Source organism: Mustela lutreola, chromosome 15 (assembly GCF_030435805.1).
Source record: "Mustela lutreola isolate mMusLut2 chromosome 15, mMusLut2.pri, whole genome shotgun sequence".
NCBI lineage: Eukaryota > Metazoa > Chordata > Mammalia > Carnivora > Mustelidae > Mustela > Mustela lutreola.
Genome location: NC_081304.1, coordinates 57,121,973 through 57,142,074, shown reverse-complemented (window position 1 = coordinate 57,142,074; position 20,102 = coordinate 57,121,973). Strand labels below are relative to the sequence as shown.

The following is a 20,102-nucleotide window of genomic DNA, read 5'->3' as shown; positions in this document are numbered from 1 at the left end:
GGTTGAAGACATCAGAGAAGGTTTCTAGGTGAAACCCCCCTCACCCCCCCCCCACCGCCAAAAAAAACTCACAATCCTCTGAAGTCCAAATAATCAGGTCTTTCCACCTGTGACATATATAGCTCAGAAATTCTACCCTAAAAACAGACTTGATTCTCACAACTCTGAGCAATAATCGATATAGGTGTGTTTGGTCCAGTTTTGCGGAGGTTTTTAGTTTAGTTTTGTTTCTTGAAGGGTGGGCATCCCAACAGAGCCTTCCCTGGGCTCATCTGATAAATCTGTGTGGCCTCCAAGGGACAGAAATGGAGGTGGAGTGGGCAGTATAGTGTCTGTGTCCCCATGTGGCTCCATGGACAGGGTCTGAGTCCTGGTGAGCAAAGGGAAGCCACGGATGACATCTAAAAGAGCCATTGCCAGGAGACAATGGCAAAAGCTCTTTCTGTGACACATGGTGCTCCCCGTAGTCCAAACCATAAATTATAACCGAGAAGGTTCACCAGCAGCCCAGCACATAGCTCGGGCACTTCAGAAATACTGTAGCCTCAGTTGTGGTGAGAATGTGTTGTCTGATATAACAATGGCACCTGGCATTGATGGACCTACAGGTGACTCTGTTGGAGACACCACCTAGGATTGCTAAGACATACCAAGTGGTCACTGCACAAGAGGCTGGATCCTGGGAGAGCAGTTTGGGTTACTGTTTTTGAACAGACCCATTTCTACCCTGGAGCTTACATGTATGTGAGGAAGCAGAAGTTCCGACATGAAGTGACTTCCCCCAAGGTCTCTGGAATGGACCTCTATTTTTACAATCTATTCCTTTTATACTAATAGTATCCAAACTTTCCTCTTGGGAACCTCACATCTCCCGACTCCCAGTTCATGATTTTTGAGTTGTCTCAACTCCACCTTCAGCCCCAAGGCTGGCCACAAAAATCTGCTTAGCCAATGCCAGCAGGACCTCTACTTGGCATCAGATATTGGGATGGGCACATGACCAATGAGAGCTACTGAGAGATAGTCTCTCACCACTGAGAGAGCCAATGAGAACCAACAGGCCAATGAGAGCCCAACTCCAGCTGGGACTCTCAACAGAAAGCCACTTATTTTTTTCTTGTTTTTTTGCTGACACTAGAACCATAAAGAAGTAAGCCTGCATCTGCTGGTGGCCATCTTGCCAGAACCATAAGAGCCTGCCTGATAATGGAGCCACCATGGCAGAGAGCAGGACCAGGAGATGGAGAGGAACCCTGAGATGTTGTTGGAGCCCCTCGATTAAACCAGACCTAAAGCTAGTGCTACCCTGGGATTTCTTTTCAATGAGTTGATAAATTCCTATTTGTGCCATAGCAGTTTGTGTTGGGTCTTCTGTCCCTTGGATCCAGAAGAGTCCTGATGACATAGCTCAACACCACCTCCATGTCCTTCTCTTTTCTTCAGTCTAGTTGGACTTTGCACTGCTTCTGGATTCTCTGAGCATTTTCCCACAGAGTACCCTAGAGTTGTACAGGACCCAGCCTGAGTGGCCCTGCCACCCCAAACTAACAGAAGACATGCTAGTCGCATTAGCACTGCTGAGCTCTCCACTGGACCTAGAAGATCCAGTGGCCCCTTTATGTCTCTCGTTGAACCATAGACCCACAAGGTTATTATGCAGTGTCTCTGCTTTCAAACTCAAACCAGCAGGGAGGAGGAAGGGGGATCACCCCCAACACTCATAAGTGGAGACTCCCCTGCCTCAGGGACAGGGGGTGGTTGCATATAGTTCAGTGAAGTGTCTGGGACCTCCATATATTTTTCTGACCTCATTTTGGAACTTAAGGCTGGAGAGTAGATGGGCCTTCACAACAAGGAGAACAAGGATATTGAGAGCCCACTGGGGGCATTCCAAGGTGTCCCAGGCTCTGGAGCTCTGACAAGGTGATATAGGCCAGTGGGCAGCCCTGGCCCGCCTTTGCTTATTAGCTGACTCATCATGGGGAAACTACTTGCTGTCTCTGGGTCTCCTTTTCCTCGCCTTTAAAATGAGCACCCCCACCTCTCCCACCATATCAAACCTGAACCTGCCATTACCATCTGAAACCAGGGACCCTCCCTGACCTTCCCATTTTGGTAGATGGCATTTCTATTCACCCAGCACCCGGACCACACACACCTGTGCCATACTGCTCCTCCCTCCTCCTCCTGCAGCCTTTCAAGAAGATGCTACCTTCTAAGTATCTCCAGAGCCATCCCACTCTCTCAAGTCTGCCCCCCACCTCCACTGAGGACCCCTCGGGTGACTATAAAAGCTAGTCTCCAGGTTCCCTGCCCCCAGCCTTTCCTCTCTGACTTATTTCCACCCGAACAGAAGTCCCTCCTACTTCAAACCCCATAATGGTATCCACTACCCCCATGAGGAACCTCTATCTTTCCAGGGGCTGCAGAAAAGCCTGGCATGGTCTGGTCCCTGTTTACCTTCTAGAGGTAACTCACAGCTGGCTCTCCCTCCTCCCTCAGCTCCTTCCTAGGCTCCTCCCTCACTCTCCGGCAGGACCGGCCTTCTACCCTAGAACTGGGCATGCTCATTCCTCCTTCAGGGTCTCTGTGGGCTGCCCTCTGGGTCACCATGCTCCCCGCACCCCCCCCCCCCCCCGCACAGTCCACTGGGCCTTAATTTCGGTGTATCCGGGAACACCTTCCCTGTCCCTCTGAAGGAGCCAGCCCCTCCCGCAGCACTTGGCACATCTCCAGGGTCACCACACGGCCTGGAGTGGCTTCTTCTAGGTCCATAGTCCCCCCCAACCCCCACCCCATGCAGCCTCCAGTCTCCACCTTGGTCCCACCACCCTGGCCCATGACTGCAGGGGCAATTCGTCCTCGTCTCTGAGGCTGAGCCATCAGAAAATATCTCCTTTTCCAGTTCAAGAATGACCGGTCAGCTGGGTGCCCAGCTCCTCTCGCATTTATTGGAAACTGCTTACCCAGCAACCCACAAAGGAGCTTACACGGGGGTGATACTGAGGACTCCTGTGACCTAATCCTGGGATTATCATGGAGGCCTGGGCCGAGGGCAGGGGAGAGGAGGTGGTGTGATAAAATAGGAGGGACGCTAAGGCCTAGGAAGCCCCCTTGGCCCCTGGGGCGTGCTCACATGCTCACCGGGGTTTCTGCGCCGGGGGAGGGGTGGGGGCGGGGCCGAGCAGTGACATCAGGTTTTCTTCTCCTTCAATTTTTCCTTCACTTTTTGAGGCTCAAATTGGATCAGTCGCAGAATTTCCTTGTTGGCCATGGTCCCCTCGATGAACTCTTCCTCTGTAAGTTTATCTGTGCATTTGGGGGGGAAAGGGTCGCAGTCAGGATCAGCTGTTTCAAGCTGTGGCGAGGCTGACAGTGGCCAGGGTGCCCAGTGCAGAGGTATCTGTTACGAAAACACTGAGTCTCGGTGTCCTCCCAGGGTACCGACCTCCGCCCCTGCATACCCAGCTCCTCCCCCAGGACGCCTGGACCTCCCCACCAACCAGCAGCGAGAGGGTTAATAACCTCTGTGACGGCCTCTTCTGATTGGTCGGTGCCTTTGCCCCCCGCAGGTTCTTAAATATTTTGACTATTACCCTAGTGCGGAAGCTTGGAGTTTGGGGGGGAAACTTCTGGGGGACGGAGCAGAGCCAACAATCTCTATGGATATGTGGGAGGGGAAACAAGATCCATCCAGGAGTAGAGACTGAAAAATGAGGGGTCCGGTGTGGTCCAGGGAGAGCCTGGCTTGTGGAGAGCGGTCTCTCTACCTCCTTCCCAGCACAGGGCTGACAGCTTCTCTGTGCCAGAGCCACTGTGCTGGGTCGGAGGCCACCGCAGGGGGTGGCCCAGGAAGGAGTGAGATAAAGCCCCCACCCCTGGGGAGACTCTTGGTCTGATGGGGAAGACAGCTGCACGTCCAAATAACTCTGGAAAGAGACAGGTGCTCCTTTCTGCTTACGGGGATGCTCACAGTGCCTGCACATAGTAGAAGCTTAAACAAAGCTTAGCTGAACCCAACCGGATTTCCACTTGGACATCCTTAATCCCTCTGGGGTCCAGCTCTGGTCAGGGCAATAAAATTTGGGTTTTAAAGCCCCAGCTGCTCTATCAGCCTCACACAGAGCTTGAAACTCCCACAGTCAGGGCCCCGTTGGGGAGTGAGGCATCGTCTCCAGAGGGGACATCTGAAGATAGCAGCCCCCACACACCACCGGTCTCCAGGTCTCCCGGCTCCCTTGACTCTGACTTTTACCTGGGCCAGTTTTCAGGTTAACAAGTAGAACAGGGGACCTGACACCTGCCAGACCTGGATTAAAGAGCCAGAGACGGGGGTGGGGGGCAGGTGTGCCACAGTTTGCAAGGGAGGAGGAGGGGAAGGTCCTCAAGGTGTTGTGGGGGGGGGGGTAACATCAGGGCAGGGACTACTACACCTACCCAGCGAAAATTAAGGAGGTGCTTACTTTCAGGGAGGTGCGAGCCCAGGAGTAGCAGCTGAGAATGAGTGCCTCCTTAAATATTCTGCCCAGACCTCCCCTGCCTCCCCCAGCTTTGGCCCCAGTGACAGTGAGCTCCTTGCTTCTCAGCCTTCTTCCTGGACTGCAGCTTAGTGGAACCCAGTCCATCTGTACCTGCCCTTAGCTACCGTCCTGCTCAGGCCAGCCCCCAAGATCACAAAGGGTGCCAATACGTAGGTCCTAGAGTGAGACACTTCAGATGTTCAAAATCTCCCGCCGACCTCTCTGTTAGAGAACCAGGTGATGAAGCCCCAGTAGGCTTCGTATCCCTATGTGGCTACAACCAGCAGGAAACCACCAGGCCACATGTCCACTGTCCACAACTGGCCAGTTCCTCCACATCAGAGGGCTCCTCTCCCTTCACCCTCCGGGGGCCCTGATGGCCATGTGAGCTTGCAGCCCCCCTCCACCCCGCCCAACCCCACCCCCTTCTACAGTATCCTCCCTGCCTTGGCCATGACCATCACGTCCCAGCAGACCAGCAGACCAGCTGCCTTGTTCTGGAATCCATCGCTACTTTCAGGAAGAAACCAGCTGCCCACGGGCTGCTCCCAGTCCAAGACGGACCAAGGCAGCTGACCGAGACAAGCTGGACCCTGGAAGAAGGGGGCTTGAGGATGCCTCCGGGGGCTTTGCCAAAGCTTTCCCACAAGGGTGGGAGCCTCAAGTCTTCTGTCCTTGCTTTTCTCTGTGCCCAGAGTCCCACCTGCTCTACAGTCTGGGTGTTCCCAGGCTCCTCCAGCTCCCTGCCCACTCCCCCCCACCCCCAGGCCCTCCTTCAATGAACCTCCCTGCTTCTCAGGGGGACCCAGACTAACTCACTGGAGTGAAAGCAGGTAAACTGAGATCCCACTTCCTTTGTACTCGATGCTAATCCAGACGCAGACCGGGCTGAGGTTTGCCTTGTCCCAGCTATGCAGAAAGCACTCTGGAAACCAAGTAAAGTGCACCCCAGTGTCTAGGATGGATGAGCAATCCGTTTAAACAGAAAGTGGTTTGCTGTGCCTCCAGCCCTACCAGCACACGTGCACGCAAGCCTACAGAGCTGCGGTCCTGACTTTTGACCACTGCCTTCCCTGGGTGCTGACACTGTTCTAAGTTGCCTTTCCCTCCCCAGTGCTCCAGAATTCAGGGCCTTTCCTCTGCCCCAGAGAGCTCAGGGGGTGATGGACTTGGAAGAGCAAAGGGAATGTGGCATCGGTCCCCATCAGCAGCAGAGCTGGCCTGTCTGCTTACTGACCCCTACCATCCCAACCCCCCAGGCACCCCAGGACCTCAGGCAGCCCCTCAGTGCATGCTGGGATGAAGTGTCCCTGGTCCTGCCCAGGCACTGGTCCTCGGAGAACCAGTCTCATTGGGGTCTCTGGGAAAGAGCCTATGACTGTCAAACCAAAGGTTGTGAAAGGGGAAAGAATTCACCATCATCTTTCTTTCCGAAGAACCCCCAGATCTTGTCGGCTCGCTTCTCTGGCGTGTTTTCATCTTCCGGGAGGTGCTTCACGTCCTCGGGATTGATCATTTTGAAAATAGCCTGCACCAAAGAAAGAGGAAATTATCAGAAGGAGCAGCAGGGGCTGGGCATCCCCCTACCTGCCCTCTCAGTGGCAGAGGCTAAAATGCAGATGCCCAGGCCCCAGGCTGCCCCTATGAGGAGGGGAGTGGGGCCAGGACACCTGTCTTTTTGAGATCCCAGAAGGGACAGGGAACGGGTGGAGGGGTGGAGGGGTGAAGGCATCTGCTAACAGATGTTTTGTCCCTTTCAGTACTTTTTGAATTTCCTGCCCATATAGACACATTACTTCCCTTTTATTAAAAAAATGAGGGTAAGAAACAGATGATGACAATGATGATGATTCCACAGCAGCCCCCAGGTGGCAGCTGGGGAACCGCTACCTTGAACCCTACCGCCCGGAAGTATTAGACTATCAGCTGGCTTCTTTGGGGTCCGGGTCGTGCCTCAGTTGTCCAGCCAGGTCCCCCAGCGGTAATAACGGCTAAACTTCGTCAAAACCTAACCCACACCACACTTCTAAGCCTTTTTACATGTCACCCCCGCAGCAGCCCTATGAGATGGGCATTATCAGTCCTGTTTTACAGATGAAGATACTGAGGCACACTGGCCGGCTAGACGTCTCCCCGGCTAGAAGCAGAGGAGCAGACATTCTAACCCAGGCAGGCTGGTTCTAGAACCTTCATTCTCGGCCTACACCGTTGGAGGGAATCCTAGGGGCTGGGGAAGGGAGAGGGACGAGGTGGGGTCTCCGTGTGCCCTCCGCGCTCCAGGTTACGAGGATCCCACCAGCTCAGTAACCCCCGGCGCGGCCAGGCTGGAGTGGGCACTCAGACGGTGGTCCCGAGCCTGTGCCAGCCTGCATGCTCAGCGTGGGGGCAAGCTCGGGGTGCAGACAGGCGTGCTGGGTGGGAGTCGGGAACAGCTTGTAGATACTCAGGCAGGGGCAGGAATGCCTGTGAAACTAGCCCCCGCCCCCTCCCCCACATGCTATAGCAAGAGGAGCAAAGCCGGCAGCTCCGGGCGGCAGGCTGGGCTGGCAGTGCTCAGAGCCCAGGGGTGCCCAGCAACGAAGTGTAGGGGGTGACTCCCCTAATGTCTCTCTCAGTCCTGAGCCTGGGGAACCTCGTGCGCCCCAGGGCTAAACCCTGGGAGTGCCTGCCTGCTCCGTCTGCCTTCTGACTCCAAGGACAGATGGTCAGGGTCTGGGAGAAGGAGCCGTTGGTCTCTACTCTGGGCCCCAGAGATTTTTCCAAGACCAGGTAGCTAGTTGGTTGCAGGGCTGGGATTAGAACCCGTAGCGTCGGATTCCCGGGGCCATGAGCCTGTGATCTAGTGAATTACAGAGCCTGGGCTTCATCTTGCACTGCCTCAGCCCTGGGTTCTATGGGACCTGCCCCTCCCTGGCCCTCCCCTTCCTCTTCTTTTTCCCCCCGGGAGCACCAGCTCTAGGCCGCTGCTGGGTCTGGCATCCTGCAGGGGATTCTGAGGTCGTGTTCCCTGTCCCTGGCCACCTGCCAGTCCGGGGGTGTGGTGTGCCCAGATGCAGGTGATGTTTCCCGCTCTTTACGGGAGGCCCTAGCCGAGTTTGTTGCCCACAGGCTGCCTGCTTGGCCACTTGGTCCGTGGTCTCTCCTCGTCAGGGCGAGAATCGTGCAAACGCAAGCAGGTGTACAAAAGCACCAAAAGATGAGATAAAACACAAACGACGTTCTCTCCTCTTACCGGGAAGAGAATTAGGAATGAAGCAAGGACGTGGGTGGGGGGTGCTCAGAGATGCCAGGAAAAGAGACCAAGTGAAGGGAAATACAAATGACCTCAGGAAAAAAAAAAAAAAAAAGAAAGAAAAAAAAACCCCCAGAAATGTCCCAATTGTCCAAAAATACAGAGCTGGTTAAGTAACATGATGGCCCTTTCATGAGACGGAATGCGAAGCCGCAGTTCAAGATGGTTTTGAAGAAGATACCTTCATAGCGGAAACATAAAACAGCAACTGAAAAAAGGTCAGATATGTCACCGTTCCAAAATTATTTTTTAAATTTATGTACAGATAAAGGGCCGGGAAGATAAATAGCAACAGGTTTGACAGTAGCTCCCTCCAGATGGTGAGATTAAGGGCAACGCCAGCCGTCTGCTTCATCCACTGCCACATTTCACAAATTACTGACCTCTTAAATAAAGCTTTTCCTAAGACCCCTAAAGTCTTCACAACAGATGATCTGACACAGGGCCCGTGGGGACAGGAAGGAGGGTGTGTTGGAAGCGTGCGCCGGCAAGGAGCCGGTGGCTCAGTCCAGAACCCGGAGCTGGCGGGTGAGGAAGCCAAGCCGGGGGGTGGGGGGGTGGGGTGGGGGGGGTGGGGGGGTGGGGGGGGTGGGGGGGTGTGAAATGGCCTGTCCCAGCCAATGAAGACCATGAGGACTAGGAACCCACATTTCATGGCCCCCCAAGTTAGCCTCCTTCATACTCTGTATTGGAAACATGTACTTAAAACTAATTGTGGAAGACTATATATTTGTGCCATTGGAGGTTTGGGAGGACAGTTTAATGAAAACAGGAAGGAAGGAAACAGGGAGGAAAGGGAGAAAACACTATATAATTAACAGGAAACACCCAGATTCTTCTTTAGGAGGAAGGCGAGGCTGTGGGGAAGTGACCAGCCTCCATCCGAGTCAGTGTCCTGGAGACCCCGTGCACCTGGAGCCCGGGAGCCCCAGCGCCTGCATCCCCCAGCTCCGCCTGGCCAGCCCCGGCCCCACCGCGTCCAGGACCCCAGACCCCGGCGGAGCCCAGGCCCGCCATGCGGAGGCGGAGACTGACCATGACGATCTCCAGCACTTCGCCCTTGCTGATGGCCCCGTTGCCGTCCACGTCGTAGAGGGAGAAGGCCCACTCGAGCTTCTGGTTGGTCTTGCCCGCCGAGGTCATGTGCAGGGCGATGACGTACTCCTTGAAGTCCAGGGTGCCGTCGCTGTTGGCGTCGAAGCTCCGGAACACATGTTGGGCGTAGGCCTTGGGGTCGGCCTCGGGGAAGAACTTGGCGTAGATCTTCTGGAACTCCTGCCGCGTGATGCGGCCGCTGGGGCACTCCTTCAGGAAGGACTGGTACCAGGAGCTCAGCTCCTCTTCTGTGAACTTGGTGTTCAGCTGCAGCTCCTCCAGGATCTCCTTGGACAGGGCCCCACTCTTGCTGTTCCCCATGGGTGAGGCCGCGCAGGCCCGGCCGGGCTGCGGTGGCTGGGCCGGCGGGTGGGAGGGACGTGGTCTCCCGGCCGCCAAGGGCCGGCTGCTGCTGGAGACGGTCGCCGAGGTGCTGGCGGATTAGAGGATTTGTGGCCGCTTCACTCCTGTACTTGGAGGGAGGAGTGGCCAGGGTGGTGGTGGTGGGGCAGCTCCAAGACCCCCCCCCCCCCCCCGCCCCGAGATTAAAAGAAAGTGCTGACAGCAGAGGGGCCAATCCATCTTGACCTTCGGGGAGGACAGGACAGGAGGTCAGAAGTTTCAGAGCCAAAGCCTTGGCCCTCCCTGTTACCCTGTGTCCGTCCCTTCTCCCTTACTCCAGCTCTCCGGGAACCACGCTGCTCAGAGCCTGTCTTCCCCCTCAAAGTCTGAGGCTCCCATGGGCAAGAACTGAGCTCTATACTGTAGTCGTTCAAAGCCAGGCTCTGGACCCAGCCCGGGTTCCAATCCCAGCTTTGCTGCTTGCTGGCTGTGTGCCCCCCTAGGTGTGTTTCTTACCCTCTCTCTGCCTAGAATGCTCTCCTAATCCTTCAGCCTCCTCAAATGTCACCTTCTCGGCAAGGCCTGGACTGACCACTCCATTTACAACGGCACACCCCCATCCCCAACCATCCACACCTCCCAACCCCGCTTGATTTTTCTTCCTCTCAGGTACACCTTCTGACTCTCTTTGAATTACCTGTGTGCTGTGCATGTCCACATCCCAACAAAATCTCCGAGAAGGCAGGGAATCTGTCTGTTCCGTTCCCAGCGGCATCTCCACTGCCAGCAGCGTGCCCGGCAGGATGGGAACCCCCATGTGAATATTCTTTGACTGAACAGGCATAATAATAGTTGTCCCTCACTGTCACGTTGAGGCTAAACTGAACTAATATGTACAACACACTTAGAACAGAACCAGGCACACGGTCGGTGCTAAAGACGTGTTAGTTGTTGGTATTGTTCATCTGGGACGGAAATCAAAACCTAAAGGGCCCGCGGGGGGCCGGCAGGTGCAGTGATGAGTGAAGCAGGTGAATCGGGGTCAATGGGGAGTGGTGAGGCCTGAGGCACCTAACGGAAGGGGCTGCCCATGTTCAAAGCCGTTGAGTGTGGTCATTCGGGAGTATGGTGCAGTGGTTCTAGACTTTTCAGTCCTGACCCCTGTGGCTCCAGAGGATTTCTCAGGAGGCCTTAATGCTAGGGGTGTGTGTGTGGGTGTGTTTCAGTGTCTGTGTGTACTTCCTATTTTTTCCCATCAGTTTGTGAGAGCGTATCATTTCTTAATAAAAGACCTTTCTTTTTTCTTTTTTTTTTTTTTTTAAGATTTATTTATTTATTTATTTGACACAGAGAGATTACAAGTAGGCAGAGAGGCAGGCAGAGAGAGAGAGGAGGAAGCAGGCTCCCTGCTGAGCAAAGAGCCCGATGCGGGACTCGATCCCAGGACCCTGAGATCATTACCTGAGCCGAAGGCAGCGGCTTAACCCACTGAGCCACCCAGGCGCCCTCTTTTTTTTTTTTTTTTTAATAGACTTTCCGTGTCCTGTAGCAAAGCGTTTAATCTCAAGAACAATTGAAAAAGGACTGTCACCACACTCGGAAACTAACCAACCAACCCACCCACCCACCCACCCCAGCCCATGAAAGGTGAGGCCCCCGGGATTTACCCCTTGTCTCCGTGGTGGTTGGGGTGCCCCCTGGTGGGGAGCCTGGGTGGTTCAGTTGGTTAAGCCTCTGACTCTTGGTTTCCAGGCAGGTCATGATCTCAGGGTGGGGGGATCCAGCCCCACGTTGTGGAGTCTACTGGAGAGTCTCTCCCTCTGCCCCTCCCCCACTGCATGCTCTAAATAAAATAAATAAATAATCTTAAAAAAAAAAAAAGAAAAGAAAAAAAGAAGTGCCTCTTGGTGCTGAGCCTGTCCATACCGAGTCTGCAGATCGGGGGAGGCCGATGTTACAGGCATGGAGCCCCAAAAGGCAGGCAGCCTGCCGGGGTCCCATGGCTGCTACATGGCAAAGCCAGAAGGAAAGCTCTGGTCGGCCAGGCTCCCCGTTCAGGGTCTTCTCACTACATCACAACAACTCCTTTCTCAAGGAGGCCTGAGTGACGGGGCTGTGGGTGAGGACCTGGGGTCACCAGGTGGGCAACGAGATAGGGGATGGGCCCTGGGTTAATGCAGGAGGCAGCTAGAGCCCCCCCCCCCCGTCCCCCCTCCGTTCCTCCCCTGCCCTCCTCATACTGTCCGCCCGCCCCCACCCCAGGGCCTTCTGCTCTGGCTGAGGGCAAGGAGGAAGGAGCCAGCCCCAGGTGGGAAGCAGCCTTGCACTTTAGGCTGGAGTTCCTCAGGCTGCTGTGCCCCCGAGGGGCCCGGCTCCTGGATGGGACCACAGGCAGCTGTGTTGATGCTGCTGAGAGAGGGGTCAGGACCTGGGGGTTTGTTTGAAAACCTGCATAAACATTTTCTATCAGAGGGAGAGTTTATACTTATGCTCCTTAGCCAAACAAGTTGTTGGAGATGATGTATTGTGAACGGATTTGTTAAGTCTGAGCTGGGGCCATAAACTCTCCTCAGACCCCAAAGGAAGGCTGCTAGGGGGAAGCCTGCCCCCCACCCCCACAGAGGACCTCAGTTTGTGACACCCCCTCCCGGCCTCACTGTGGGGAGATGTGGTCTCTTCTCAGGGGCTGGCCTTGTCCTCTCCTCCCCACCCCAACCCCGCCAAGCCAGGAGCTCGGTCTGGGCTGCCAGCCTGGGCCATTCCCCAGCGCTCACCCTCACTCCCCTACCTGCCCCTACTCTGGGCTGAAGGACAAGACTGCCCTTCCTCCCATGGCCTGGAACCAGAGCCTGAACCCCAGTGAGCACTGAGCCGGGAAAGGGGGTACAGGAGGGTGGGTGGGTGGCGGGAAGGCACACTCCTCCCACGGTCCTCCCGTTGCAGGAAACGGCAGTCCATCCTGTCGGTGGCTTGGGCGGAAATCCTGAGTCATCCTCGGTACCCCCTGTCACGCCCCACCCCAATCCGTCGAGATGTTGGGGCTACCTTCAGAGCGCATTCAGACCCTGAACCACCCCCTCCTCCTCTGTGATCGTGACCTGTGGGCACCATTGTCCCCTCTCGGACCAGCTTCTTTGCCTGCCTGCTTCTGCCTTGTCCCCAGCAGTCCTGCAAGCCAGCCCTCCAGCCATGAAGTCAGGCCCCATGCTCCTTGGCTTGGACCCCCCAGCGTGAAAGCCCTTCAAGGGCCCGCTTCCCCCACCCCCACCATCCCTCCTCTATGGCCTCGCTGCCCCCAACCCAGTAGGTGTCCCTCCCCCACCCCCACTGCCTATAACCCAGCCATGTCCTGCCTGGAACATTCTTCCTGCAGCTACCTCCTGGGCTCCCCCCAGCCCCCACCCCAGGTCCCCTTGCCTTTGAGCAAACGTCACCTTGCGAACGAGGCTGTCCCTACCCACCCTACTTAATGCATCTTATCCAGGGTCCTCCCAGAAACCACCCGTACTTATACCCTGCCTGGTCCTTCTTTCTCCCTACCCCAGGCTGGATTAGTTACTCTGTGGACTTTCTAGCAGGGACTCTCTCCCTGCTAGAAAGCCACCTACCTCCAGGAGAGTGGGGCTCTTTATCTGGTCCACTCGCTGACGTGTTCACACTACCTAAAGCCGTGTCTGGCATGTAGTAGGTGCTTAGTTGTTGCAAGAATGGATGGATAAATGGATGGATGGATGGTCGGATGGGGAAAGAGGGAACCGCCAGGATCCCCGTCCGTCCACAGGGACAGAAGTTGCCAAGGGGAGGGGGCCAAGCGGGGCCAGATATTGTGGGTCTAGCAGCACAGTGCCCATCTCGGTGGGTGGGTGGGTGGGGGGTCCACATCCAGACGCCCTCAGCTAAGACATCAGGCACAAAATTATGGCCACCCCTGGGAGCCTGGAGGACTGCTGAGACCATTTATACAAAGGAGAGGGTGACAGTCCCTCCAGGAAGGAGGGTCACCCAGCAGGACCCAGTGTCTCCGGACAGTTTATTTTACATGGGATGAGTCTAACCATCTTGAGTGTACACACAGAGCCAAAGTGGGGGGGGATGAGAGAGCATCTCACTTCCTGAAAACCCTTTAGAATAATGCAAAACAAGTATATATAGCGAACGCCTTCAAAATTTAAACCCTTTAAACATTTAATTCTTTAGCATTAATACACACAAATGCTGTTACGGGAGGTGGGGGCGGGGGGAGAGGGGGACGGGCAGGTTACAGCCTCTATAGGGATCGGAGTTTCGACAGTGTTACTTATAAATTATAGTACATCAATTTTATTTACTGATCTAGGCAGCCAGAGGGTGGAAAGATATACAATGTGGAGTAAACACATTCATACCGGGATGAGGAATGCTGGCAGGAGACACGGCTTTTTTAACATTAAAAATGTATAAAGTATTTAGCAAAAGTTACAGAAAACAGACCAAATAAGCAAGTTTATTTTGTTAGAAAATCCCACTGTCGTAGGGTTTGCTGATGTGCTCGTCTGTGAAAGGACTGCCCCCCTACCCTCCTACCCCACCCCGCTATCATCTCCTTCCTCAGGGAAGGGAAGAGATGCAAATTTGGGACCCAGTCGCCAAGGGTGGCTGGTGTCCCTTTGAATGTCTGCTCCTGGGTCCAGATGGCTGCCTGGAGACCACAGCTCCCAGCAGCTGGTCTGCTGCGTGTGATGCTGGAAAGGGCGTGTCTCCGCTTACTTGACAGAGGGAGTAAGGAGGTCCCAGGAGGGAATGTGACTTTAGTTTGGGTTACAGGACCCACGAGGTGGTGGACCGGGGACAGTCCAGTGCTCTCAACCTGGCGCCGAATGCTTTCCCTCTCCATCCCCATGATGGCACCTGTGTGCCCAGACCCTCTGAAGACCCACTACTGCTATCCTGTTAGGACTGCCCCTCCAACACAAGGGATCAGCGTCCCCCAAACCACACCCAAAGAAAGACCCAAAGACGCCCCCAGCCCCCTCAGAGGCACCTCCCAACAAGGACTCCTTTCTAAGCCCCAGCATCAAAAGGGTTAGGGAAAACAAAACATCCGTTCCTGTCACCTCATTCTCACCCAGACCTGCTGCAGCAGGAGGGGGGTCCTTCACCTTCAGGAAAAGGCCAGACAGAAGCAATACTCCCATGGGGGCGGGGGCCAAGAATCATCCCTGGCAAAACTCAACTCAGATGTGCCCAAGAACGGGGTCCCGCAGACTTGGGCTCCACGGCCCACCCCTCCCCGCCTGCCCTGGCCCCAGGAATGTCTTCCGTTGGCTCGGAGGGCTACCTGGTTGCCTCCAAGGGCTCACCTCTCCTCTAGCAGGGCACCATCAAGACCCGATTGGGAGGAGTTGTCACCGGGCGGTGGGGAGATCATGCTCCTTGCCTGCCCGGTTGGCTGGGTTCGGGCTCATCTCTGCCACTATCTGCCACTCCCTTCCTGTCCCGGGGGCTGCAGGCACAGGCTTGGCTCGGTGTGACCACCAGCTCAGCAAGGGTCCAGCAGTGCCAAGCAGCTCACAGGAAGAGGCTTTGTCTCCATCCTGCTTGCCTTGGTCCTTGGAAATAGACCTCAGGACATGAGATCTAAGATCGGGGTTGGCGGGGAGACCCCGAAGGTAATGACGTACAACTGTTCCTTTCAGGGCCCTAGGCAGAACTCCCTCATTCTCAACAGCTCGGGAAACTCTTAATTTTAGCTCCATTCATGTCTAAACGAGAGAAGCACCAGGGGATCCCTCTAGGGAGGACTTCAGACATCACCATGCACAAGCATGCCGATGGGGCTCAGGGCAGGCATGATAGTGTTGGGTACAGACCTGGAGAAATGAGAAGGGGAGGAGGGAGAGCAGTAGCTGGAGGAGACTGGGGACACCAGAAGGCACAGCTGCGGCCTGCTGATGGAGGAACAGAGATCCGGGGAGAGGTCACGGCCAGCCCAAGGTTGCCCTCTGTGTTTCCACCCGCACTCTGTCCATTCACCTTCCACGCCCCCCTCATGAGGCTCAGTAGAAGTCGAAGGCCGTGTGAGCTGAAGCGAGCCCCCCTCCCTCCCCAGGAGTGCATGGATCTACCAGCCAAGGTGCAAGCTTTGGGATGCAGCAGAAGTGGGAGGCACCCCTCCCCCAGCCCCCCAGCCCTTTTCCGCACAAAAACCTATAATGAACCATGAGGGCAAGTGTGAGCTCCAAGAATGATGGCGGGCACGGCTGGCATTGGAGGAGCCTTGGGAAGCACAGGGAGCAGCCGTGCAAACAAGCCGAGGACCCCAGGCCCGGAGCCTCCAAGCCAAACAACGCATTTCACAAGCGAGGAAGCCCGTGGTTCGCCCGTGTGACAGCGTGCGATTCCACGAGACATGGGACGTGATAGGGACGCACACAACATGGGTGACCCGAAGCATGAAGCCAAGGGAAAGCAGCCAGACTCGACGGCTACATCAGGGGCTCCTTTCATAGGACATTCTAGAAAAGGCAACCCCATAGGGTCTGACAATCTACTGGGGGCCGCCGGGGGGGGGGGCAGGAAGGGGAGCAGGTGTGGATGATCAGCTCTTAAAGGAGCTGGAGGGAATTTTCAGGCGTGAGAGAAACAGGATGATGATTTCAGTGGTGGTTGTAAGACTGCAGGGTTGTCAAAATTCATGGAACCCTATACAGTAGGATGCATTCCACCCTAGGTCAGTAAACTTTAATACTGTATGTTTAAAAAGCTCAATCTGAAAAACAAAACAAAACCAAAAAAACCAAGGTGGTAGGTCTGGGAGGGGCAGGAGGATTCAGGGGATACGCTGGTCTGTACCCCACTTAACACGCCTCAAGTGCTTTCCCTACCTACCTAACCATCAGCGGGTCTGAAGAATCCTGTTTAAACTCTCCCTGTCAAGGCCACTCACGGCTGGAAGTAAAATCACATCAACAAGCCAAAGTCTTGGATGTCCTTTGAAGTTTATGGCTTGTATTTCCAAGAAGGGACTTTGGTTCCGCCAAAATTCTTTCGTACCCATCCACTAAGCTAGTAATTGATTGGTTTTCACAAAGGGAAGAGAAACAGCCGTCCTCCCCACTGGTTTGGGAGCGTGGACACTTGTTTTTTTGCTCGCTCTGGTCATGAACCAGCCCCAGGGAGAAGCGCCTCCTTGGGCAGAGATCCTCCTGGCCCGACAGGCACAAAGAAGGCCCAAGGTGGTCCCACGGGCAGCTGGCCTCGTGGTCCGGTCGTCCAGGGCTTGGCAAGACTGATCAAGAGTGACGGAAGGAACAAGTGGCTTTGCCTGGAGGTTGTTGCGCCAACCAACGCACTTTGGACACCATTTATCTTAGAGATTTCCCCCCCCCACCCAAAATCAAATGCAATCATGTCTTATAGGAGGCAGGAAGAAAGGGCTCACTTGTTCTTAGAGGACCACGGATGTGCCCGGAATATTCCAGACACTCAGCACAAGCCCAGCCACACGCTCTTCTATCCTGAACACCGACATTGACAAGAATAAAGGAACTGGATAGAGGGCTACTCTGGAGCCCTGGGGTGTTCTAGACCTCAGCCTCGTCTTGGTTCACCCAGAGTGGGAGCCCCGTTAACAGACCCTGCTCCTCACTCCCTGGGTTCATGGGGCATCCCTGGGCTTCGTTCTTTCCTGTCAAGTGAGGAGAGTTATTTAAAAGAAACGAGAGAAATCTGAGATCTGAGTTGCATCCAGACTGTGAGGGACAAGGGATTCCATCCTTAGGGTCCACCTTCCACCCAGCCAGGAAACACCACCCGGTGGTGGTTTGAGTTAGGATGACAGGCTCCAAGGGGGTTAAACGTGGAAGGGGTGCCATGCTCCCATTCCACAGAGAGATCTAGAGAGCCCCCACCTCCACAGAGAACAGAGGAGACGGGGAAAGAGCGTGTGTCCTGCATGTAGCTACAGTTCTGTGCCCATAGGATGCCTGGCTTGACTCCAGTATCTGCTCAGTGGACGAACAAATGAATGCAGGTCTACCAGCCCAACAGAGAGAATCCCTAGAAACCTCAACTTTGCAAAGAACGCTCGTACATGAAGGTCAAGGTTACTGACCTGCCAGACTCCCGGAGAAAACATACGTCTATGCAGAAAGGAGAGATGCTGGGCTTTCCCCTGCCCTGTGTTGTCCCCAAAACTCACTAAGCTCTTTGATGAAGGAAGGAGCACAGAGAAAAAAGAAAATAATGTGAGGAGGCTAATGAGCTCGGGCTGAGGGGTGGGGGTGGTTAGGAGGCGGGGAAGAATGACTTCAGAAAACCCACACTGGGCCAATTCAGGTTCCCCTGGAGAGGCAAGAGAGCCCCCTCCCCCCTGTCTCAGGGAGGACCAGAAGACTCAGGAATCCTCGCAAGGGAGAAAAAAAAAAAAAAAAAACCAATGAGCCGTATCACACTCAAAATATCTATGTTAGTAACAAGGCTATTGGCTTGAGCACTTGAAAATCACCCACAAATTAGTCCACTCGGTCACAAGGCAATTCCTACCAGCACCCATTGTTCATAGACAAACCAAGACAGAACATCCTAAAATCAGTTGCTGGTGTCATGGCCCAACCCCCAATCCCGAAGGAGCGGTCCTTCCTGTCAGGGACAGATCCAACCTCCACACTGACCTTCTTGGTTGGGATGGTTCAACAGGACAAGCGACAAAGCGTGGCTTACTCTAGGATACTGGGCATCTTTCTAAACTGTGAGAGCCTAATTCTGTCTCAGAGAAAGAACGAGGTGACAAAAGACTCCAGATGAGTGAATCATCAACTCCTGGCATGAAGACCGAGGGACCCAGAAGTTGTGCTCTTAGGACCCTACCCTTGTAGGGGGCGTATGGGTGCTGGACGTCCAAAGTCCTCAAGGGGAAAGATGAGTGAAGAAGGATGGGTTCTCAGGGCGTGGGTTCTGGGCTAGCATCTGTCCCCTGCTGGCCAAGTGACCACCTTCGGGGTGTGAGGTGTGGGTGGACACTGGAGTGTCACCACTTCTTCAGGTCCCTTGGTGTGGATTCTCAGGGTTGGACATGGTGGAGAACGGGGTTTGCTGTGTTTCTATAAAGGGAGGGACTGATGAGCGGTGTCCTGAATGCTTCTCATGTCCCGCCCAGATCCGCGTTTCCCAGGAATGAGGAGGTGGGGAAAGGGCAAGGCGGTACCAGCACCAAGCAGGGCTCCGTGCGGGGCTCCGGAACGTGCAGGACAACATGAGGCTGGGGTGGCAGGACACTGGCTTGGAAGGGGACACCCCGTGGAGACCGTGAGAGCCTGTCCTCCCTGTGCCATGCCCACCAGGGAGAGAAAGCCACACGGGGAACCCCCCCCCCCCCCCCCGCGCCCCAAACACAAGCAGATGGAGCTCTCTGCGGGGGATGGGCAGGGGTGACCGAGAGCCATCCCAACCCATCTCCCACAGGGGACTGGGCCAGCCCCGTGAGGAGCCTGGGACGGGGGCAGGGGTGGGCAGCGGGAGCCTCCCTGAGGAAGCAGGGAAGTGTGGGATGGAATGGGGTCTCCAGCCGGAGACTCGACAGGAGATGCCTGACCTAGCGTGAGACGTGACTCAACACTCCGACTTGTGCTGAATGAGGTAGTGCCAGCCCGACCTCTCCAGGCAGGGTCTGACTGCGCGGAGAGGGGCCAGGCCTTATTCCCAAGACCCCAGATGATGGAAAAGAGGCCAAGAGCCAGGAAGTGAGCTCCCAGAATGCGACAGGAAAAAAAAAAAAAAAAAAATAGAAGAGGGTGGGCTGGGCTGCAAAGAATTCTGGGTGTGGGGGGGCTGTTGAGCTGAGCGGTGCCTTCCTGCAACAATTCTGATCGTGATACTTGGTTGGAGACAGGGACCTTTCCCCCACGACCATCCAAAGCCCAGGACACAGGGGACCAGCTAGACAGAGGGCCTCGGGGCTTCCAGGGGCACACGTGGGTGACGCGGCTGGCTCTGGGTGGGGAGGTGACCCCTGCGGGGCTCGGCAGGGACCACCAAGCTCCAGCCTCAGTGTGTCCCTGGTGCAGCAAACATAGCGCAGGAGTCGGGGGGCTTCCGCCTTGGGGACAAGGGCGGGGCTGTGGATCCGTCTTCTCGGCCTGGGCGCACTGGCCGCTCCCAGCAGGGCCTCCCTTCTGGAATCACCCCGGCTCGGCAGACCAGGACCAGGACCAGGACAGTGGGTGGGAGGGCAGGTGTACTCGGCAGCGGGCCCCGTGGCGGGCACGGCCACCTCCTCTCCATGGGACCCCCAGCCCCTCTCCTTGGCAGGACCCCCCGGGGCCGTGCGTGCCCATCTAAATCTCCATGTCCACGGGGCGGATGTTGCCTGTCTTGTGCTCTCGGACCCACAGCTCCCTGTCTTTGGCTGGATCCACTTTTCGAAGCAGCTGGTCCACAGGCTCAACTGTCTGCAAGGGACGGAGAAGGGGTCACAGTCAGAGCCTGCGGCCATGCCAGGGACAGCAAAGACCCCTGCAAGGTTCGGCGGTGCACAGGGGTGTGAGAGCGGAGAACCCCGGGGCTCTCGTCCCCACGCTGCGTCTCGTTCACTGCACTCTGCCTTGGGCCCGAGGGCCTGCATGACTAGGCAGGGGGCCCCAGGGCTCCAGGTCCGGGACCACCCCCTCCACCTGTCCCCACCTGAACATCCCAGAACAGGGCCGATGGAACCTTAGCTTCAGGGAATTGGAACGTTTCTGGATTATTTATTTATTTTTTGGCAAGAAATTTGCCAGGGGAGGCGATAAGGTCTCAGCTCTTTTAACTGTCACGGCCTTCTCTGTCCTTGGGCTGACAGCTGACGTGTGGGATGACCGGCGCAGGTGCCCAGGATG

The 20,102-nt window shown here is 55.6% G+C and overlaps 2 protein-coding genes across 6 annotated transcripts in view; both read right to left on the bottom strand.

Moving 5' to 3' along the window:
- Window positions 1–2,833: 2,833 nt before the first annotated feature.
- On the bottom strand, window positions 2,834–10,558 carry RCVRN (recoverin). The gene is made up of 3 exons (XM_059149886.1): window positions 8,848–10,558; window positions 5,937–6,048; window positions 2,834–3,309 (listed from the first exon to the last, which is right to left on the bottom strand). The coding sequence occupies exons 1-3, from the start codon at window positions 9,226–9,228 to the stop codon at window positions 3,194–3,196; spliced, it is 609 nt and encodes a 202-aa protein (XP_059005869.1). The 5' UTR covers window positions 9,229–10,558; the 3' UTR covers window positions 2,834–3,193.
- A 2,851-nt stretch (window positions 10,559–13,409) lies between these two features.
- GAS7 (growth arrest specific 7) overlaps window positions 13,410–20,102 on the bottom strand; it is a 209,353-nt gene continuing 202,660 nt past the window's right edge. For all 5 annotated transcript variants that reach the window (XM_059147264.1, XM_059147267.1, XM_059147268.1 and 2 more), the window contains exon 14: window positions 13,410–19,676. In XM_059147264.1, the coding sequence (XP_059003247.1) occupies window positions 19,563–19,676 (114 nt within the window). In that variant the 3' untranslated portion in view covers window positions 13,410–19,562. The remainder of the gene's footprint in view (window positions 19,677–20,102) is intronic.

What these genes read in the sequence shown, in the direction of transcription:
- RCVRN (XM_059149886.1), bottom strand. Translation starts at nt 9,228, where the DNA reads ATGGGGAACAGCAAGAGTGGGGCCCTGTCCAAGGAGATCCTGGAGGAG. An exon ending in AAGTGCTGGAGATCGTCATG is followed by an intron (nt 6,049 to 8,847) that starts GTCAGTCTCCGC and finishes TCTTTGGTGCAG; the next exon opens with GCTATTTTCAAAATGATCAA. An exon ending in CTTCGGAAAGAAAGATGATG is followed by an intron (nt 3,310 to 5,936) that starts GTGAATTCTTTC and finishes CCAAATGCACAG; the next exon opens with ATAAACTTACAGAGGAAGAG.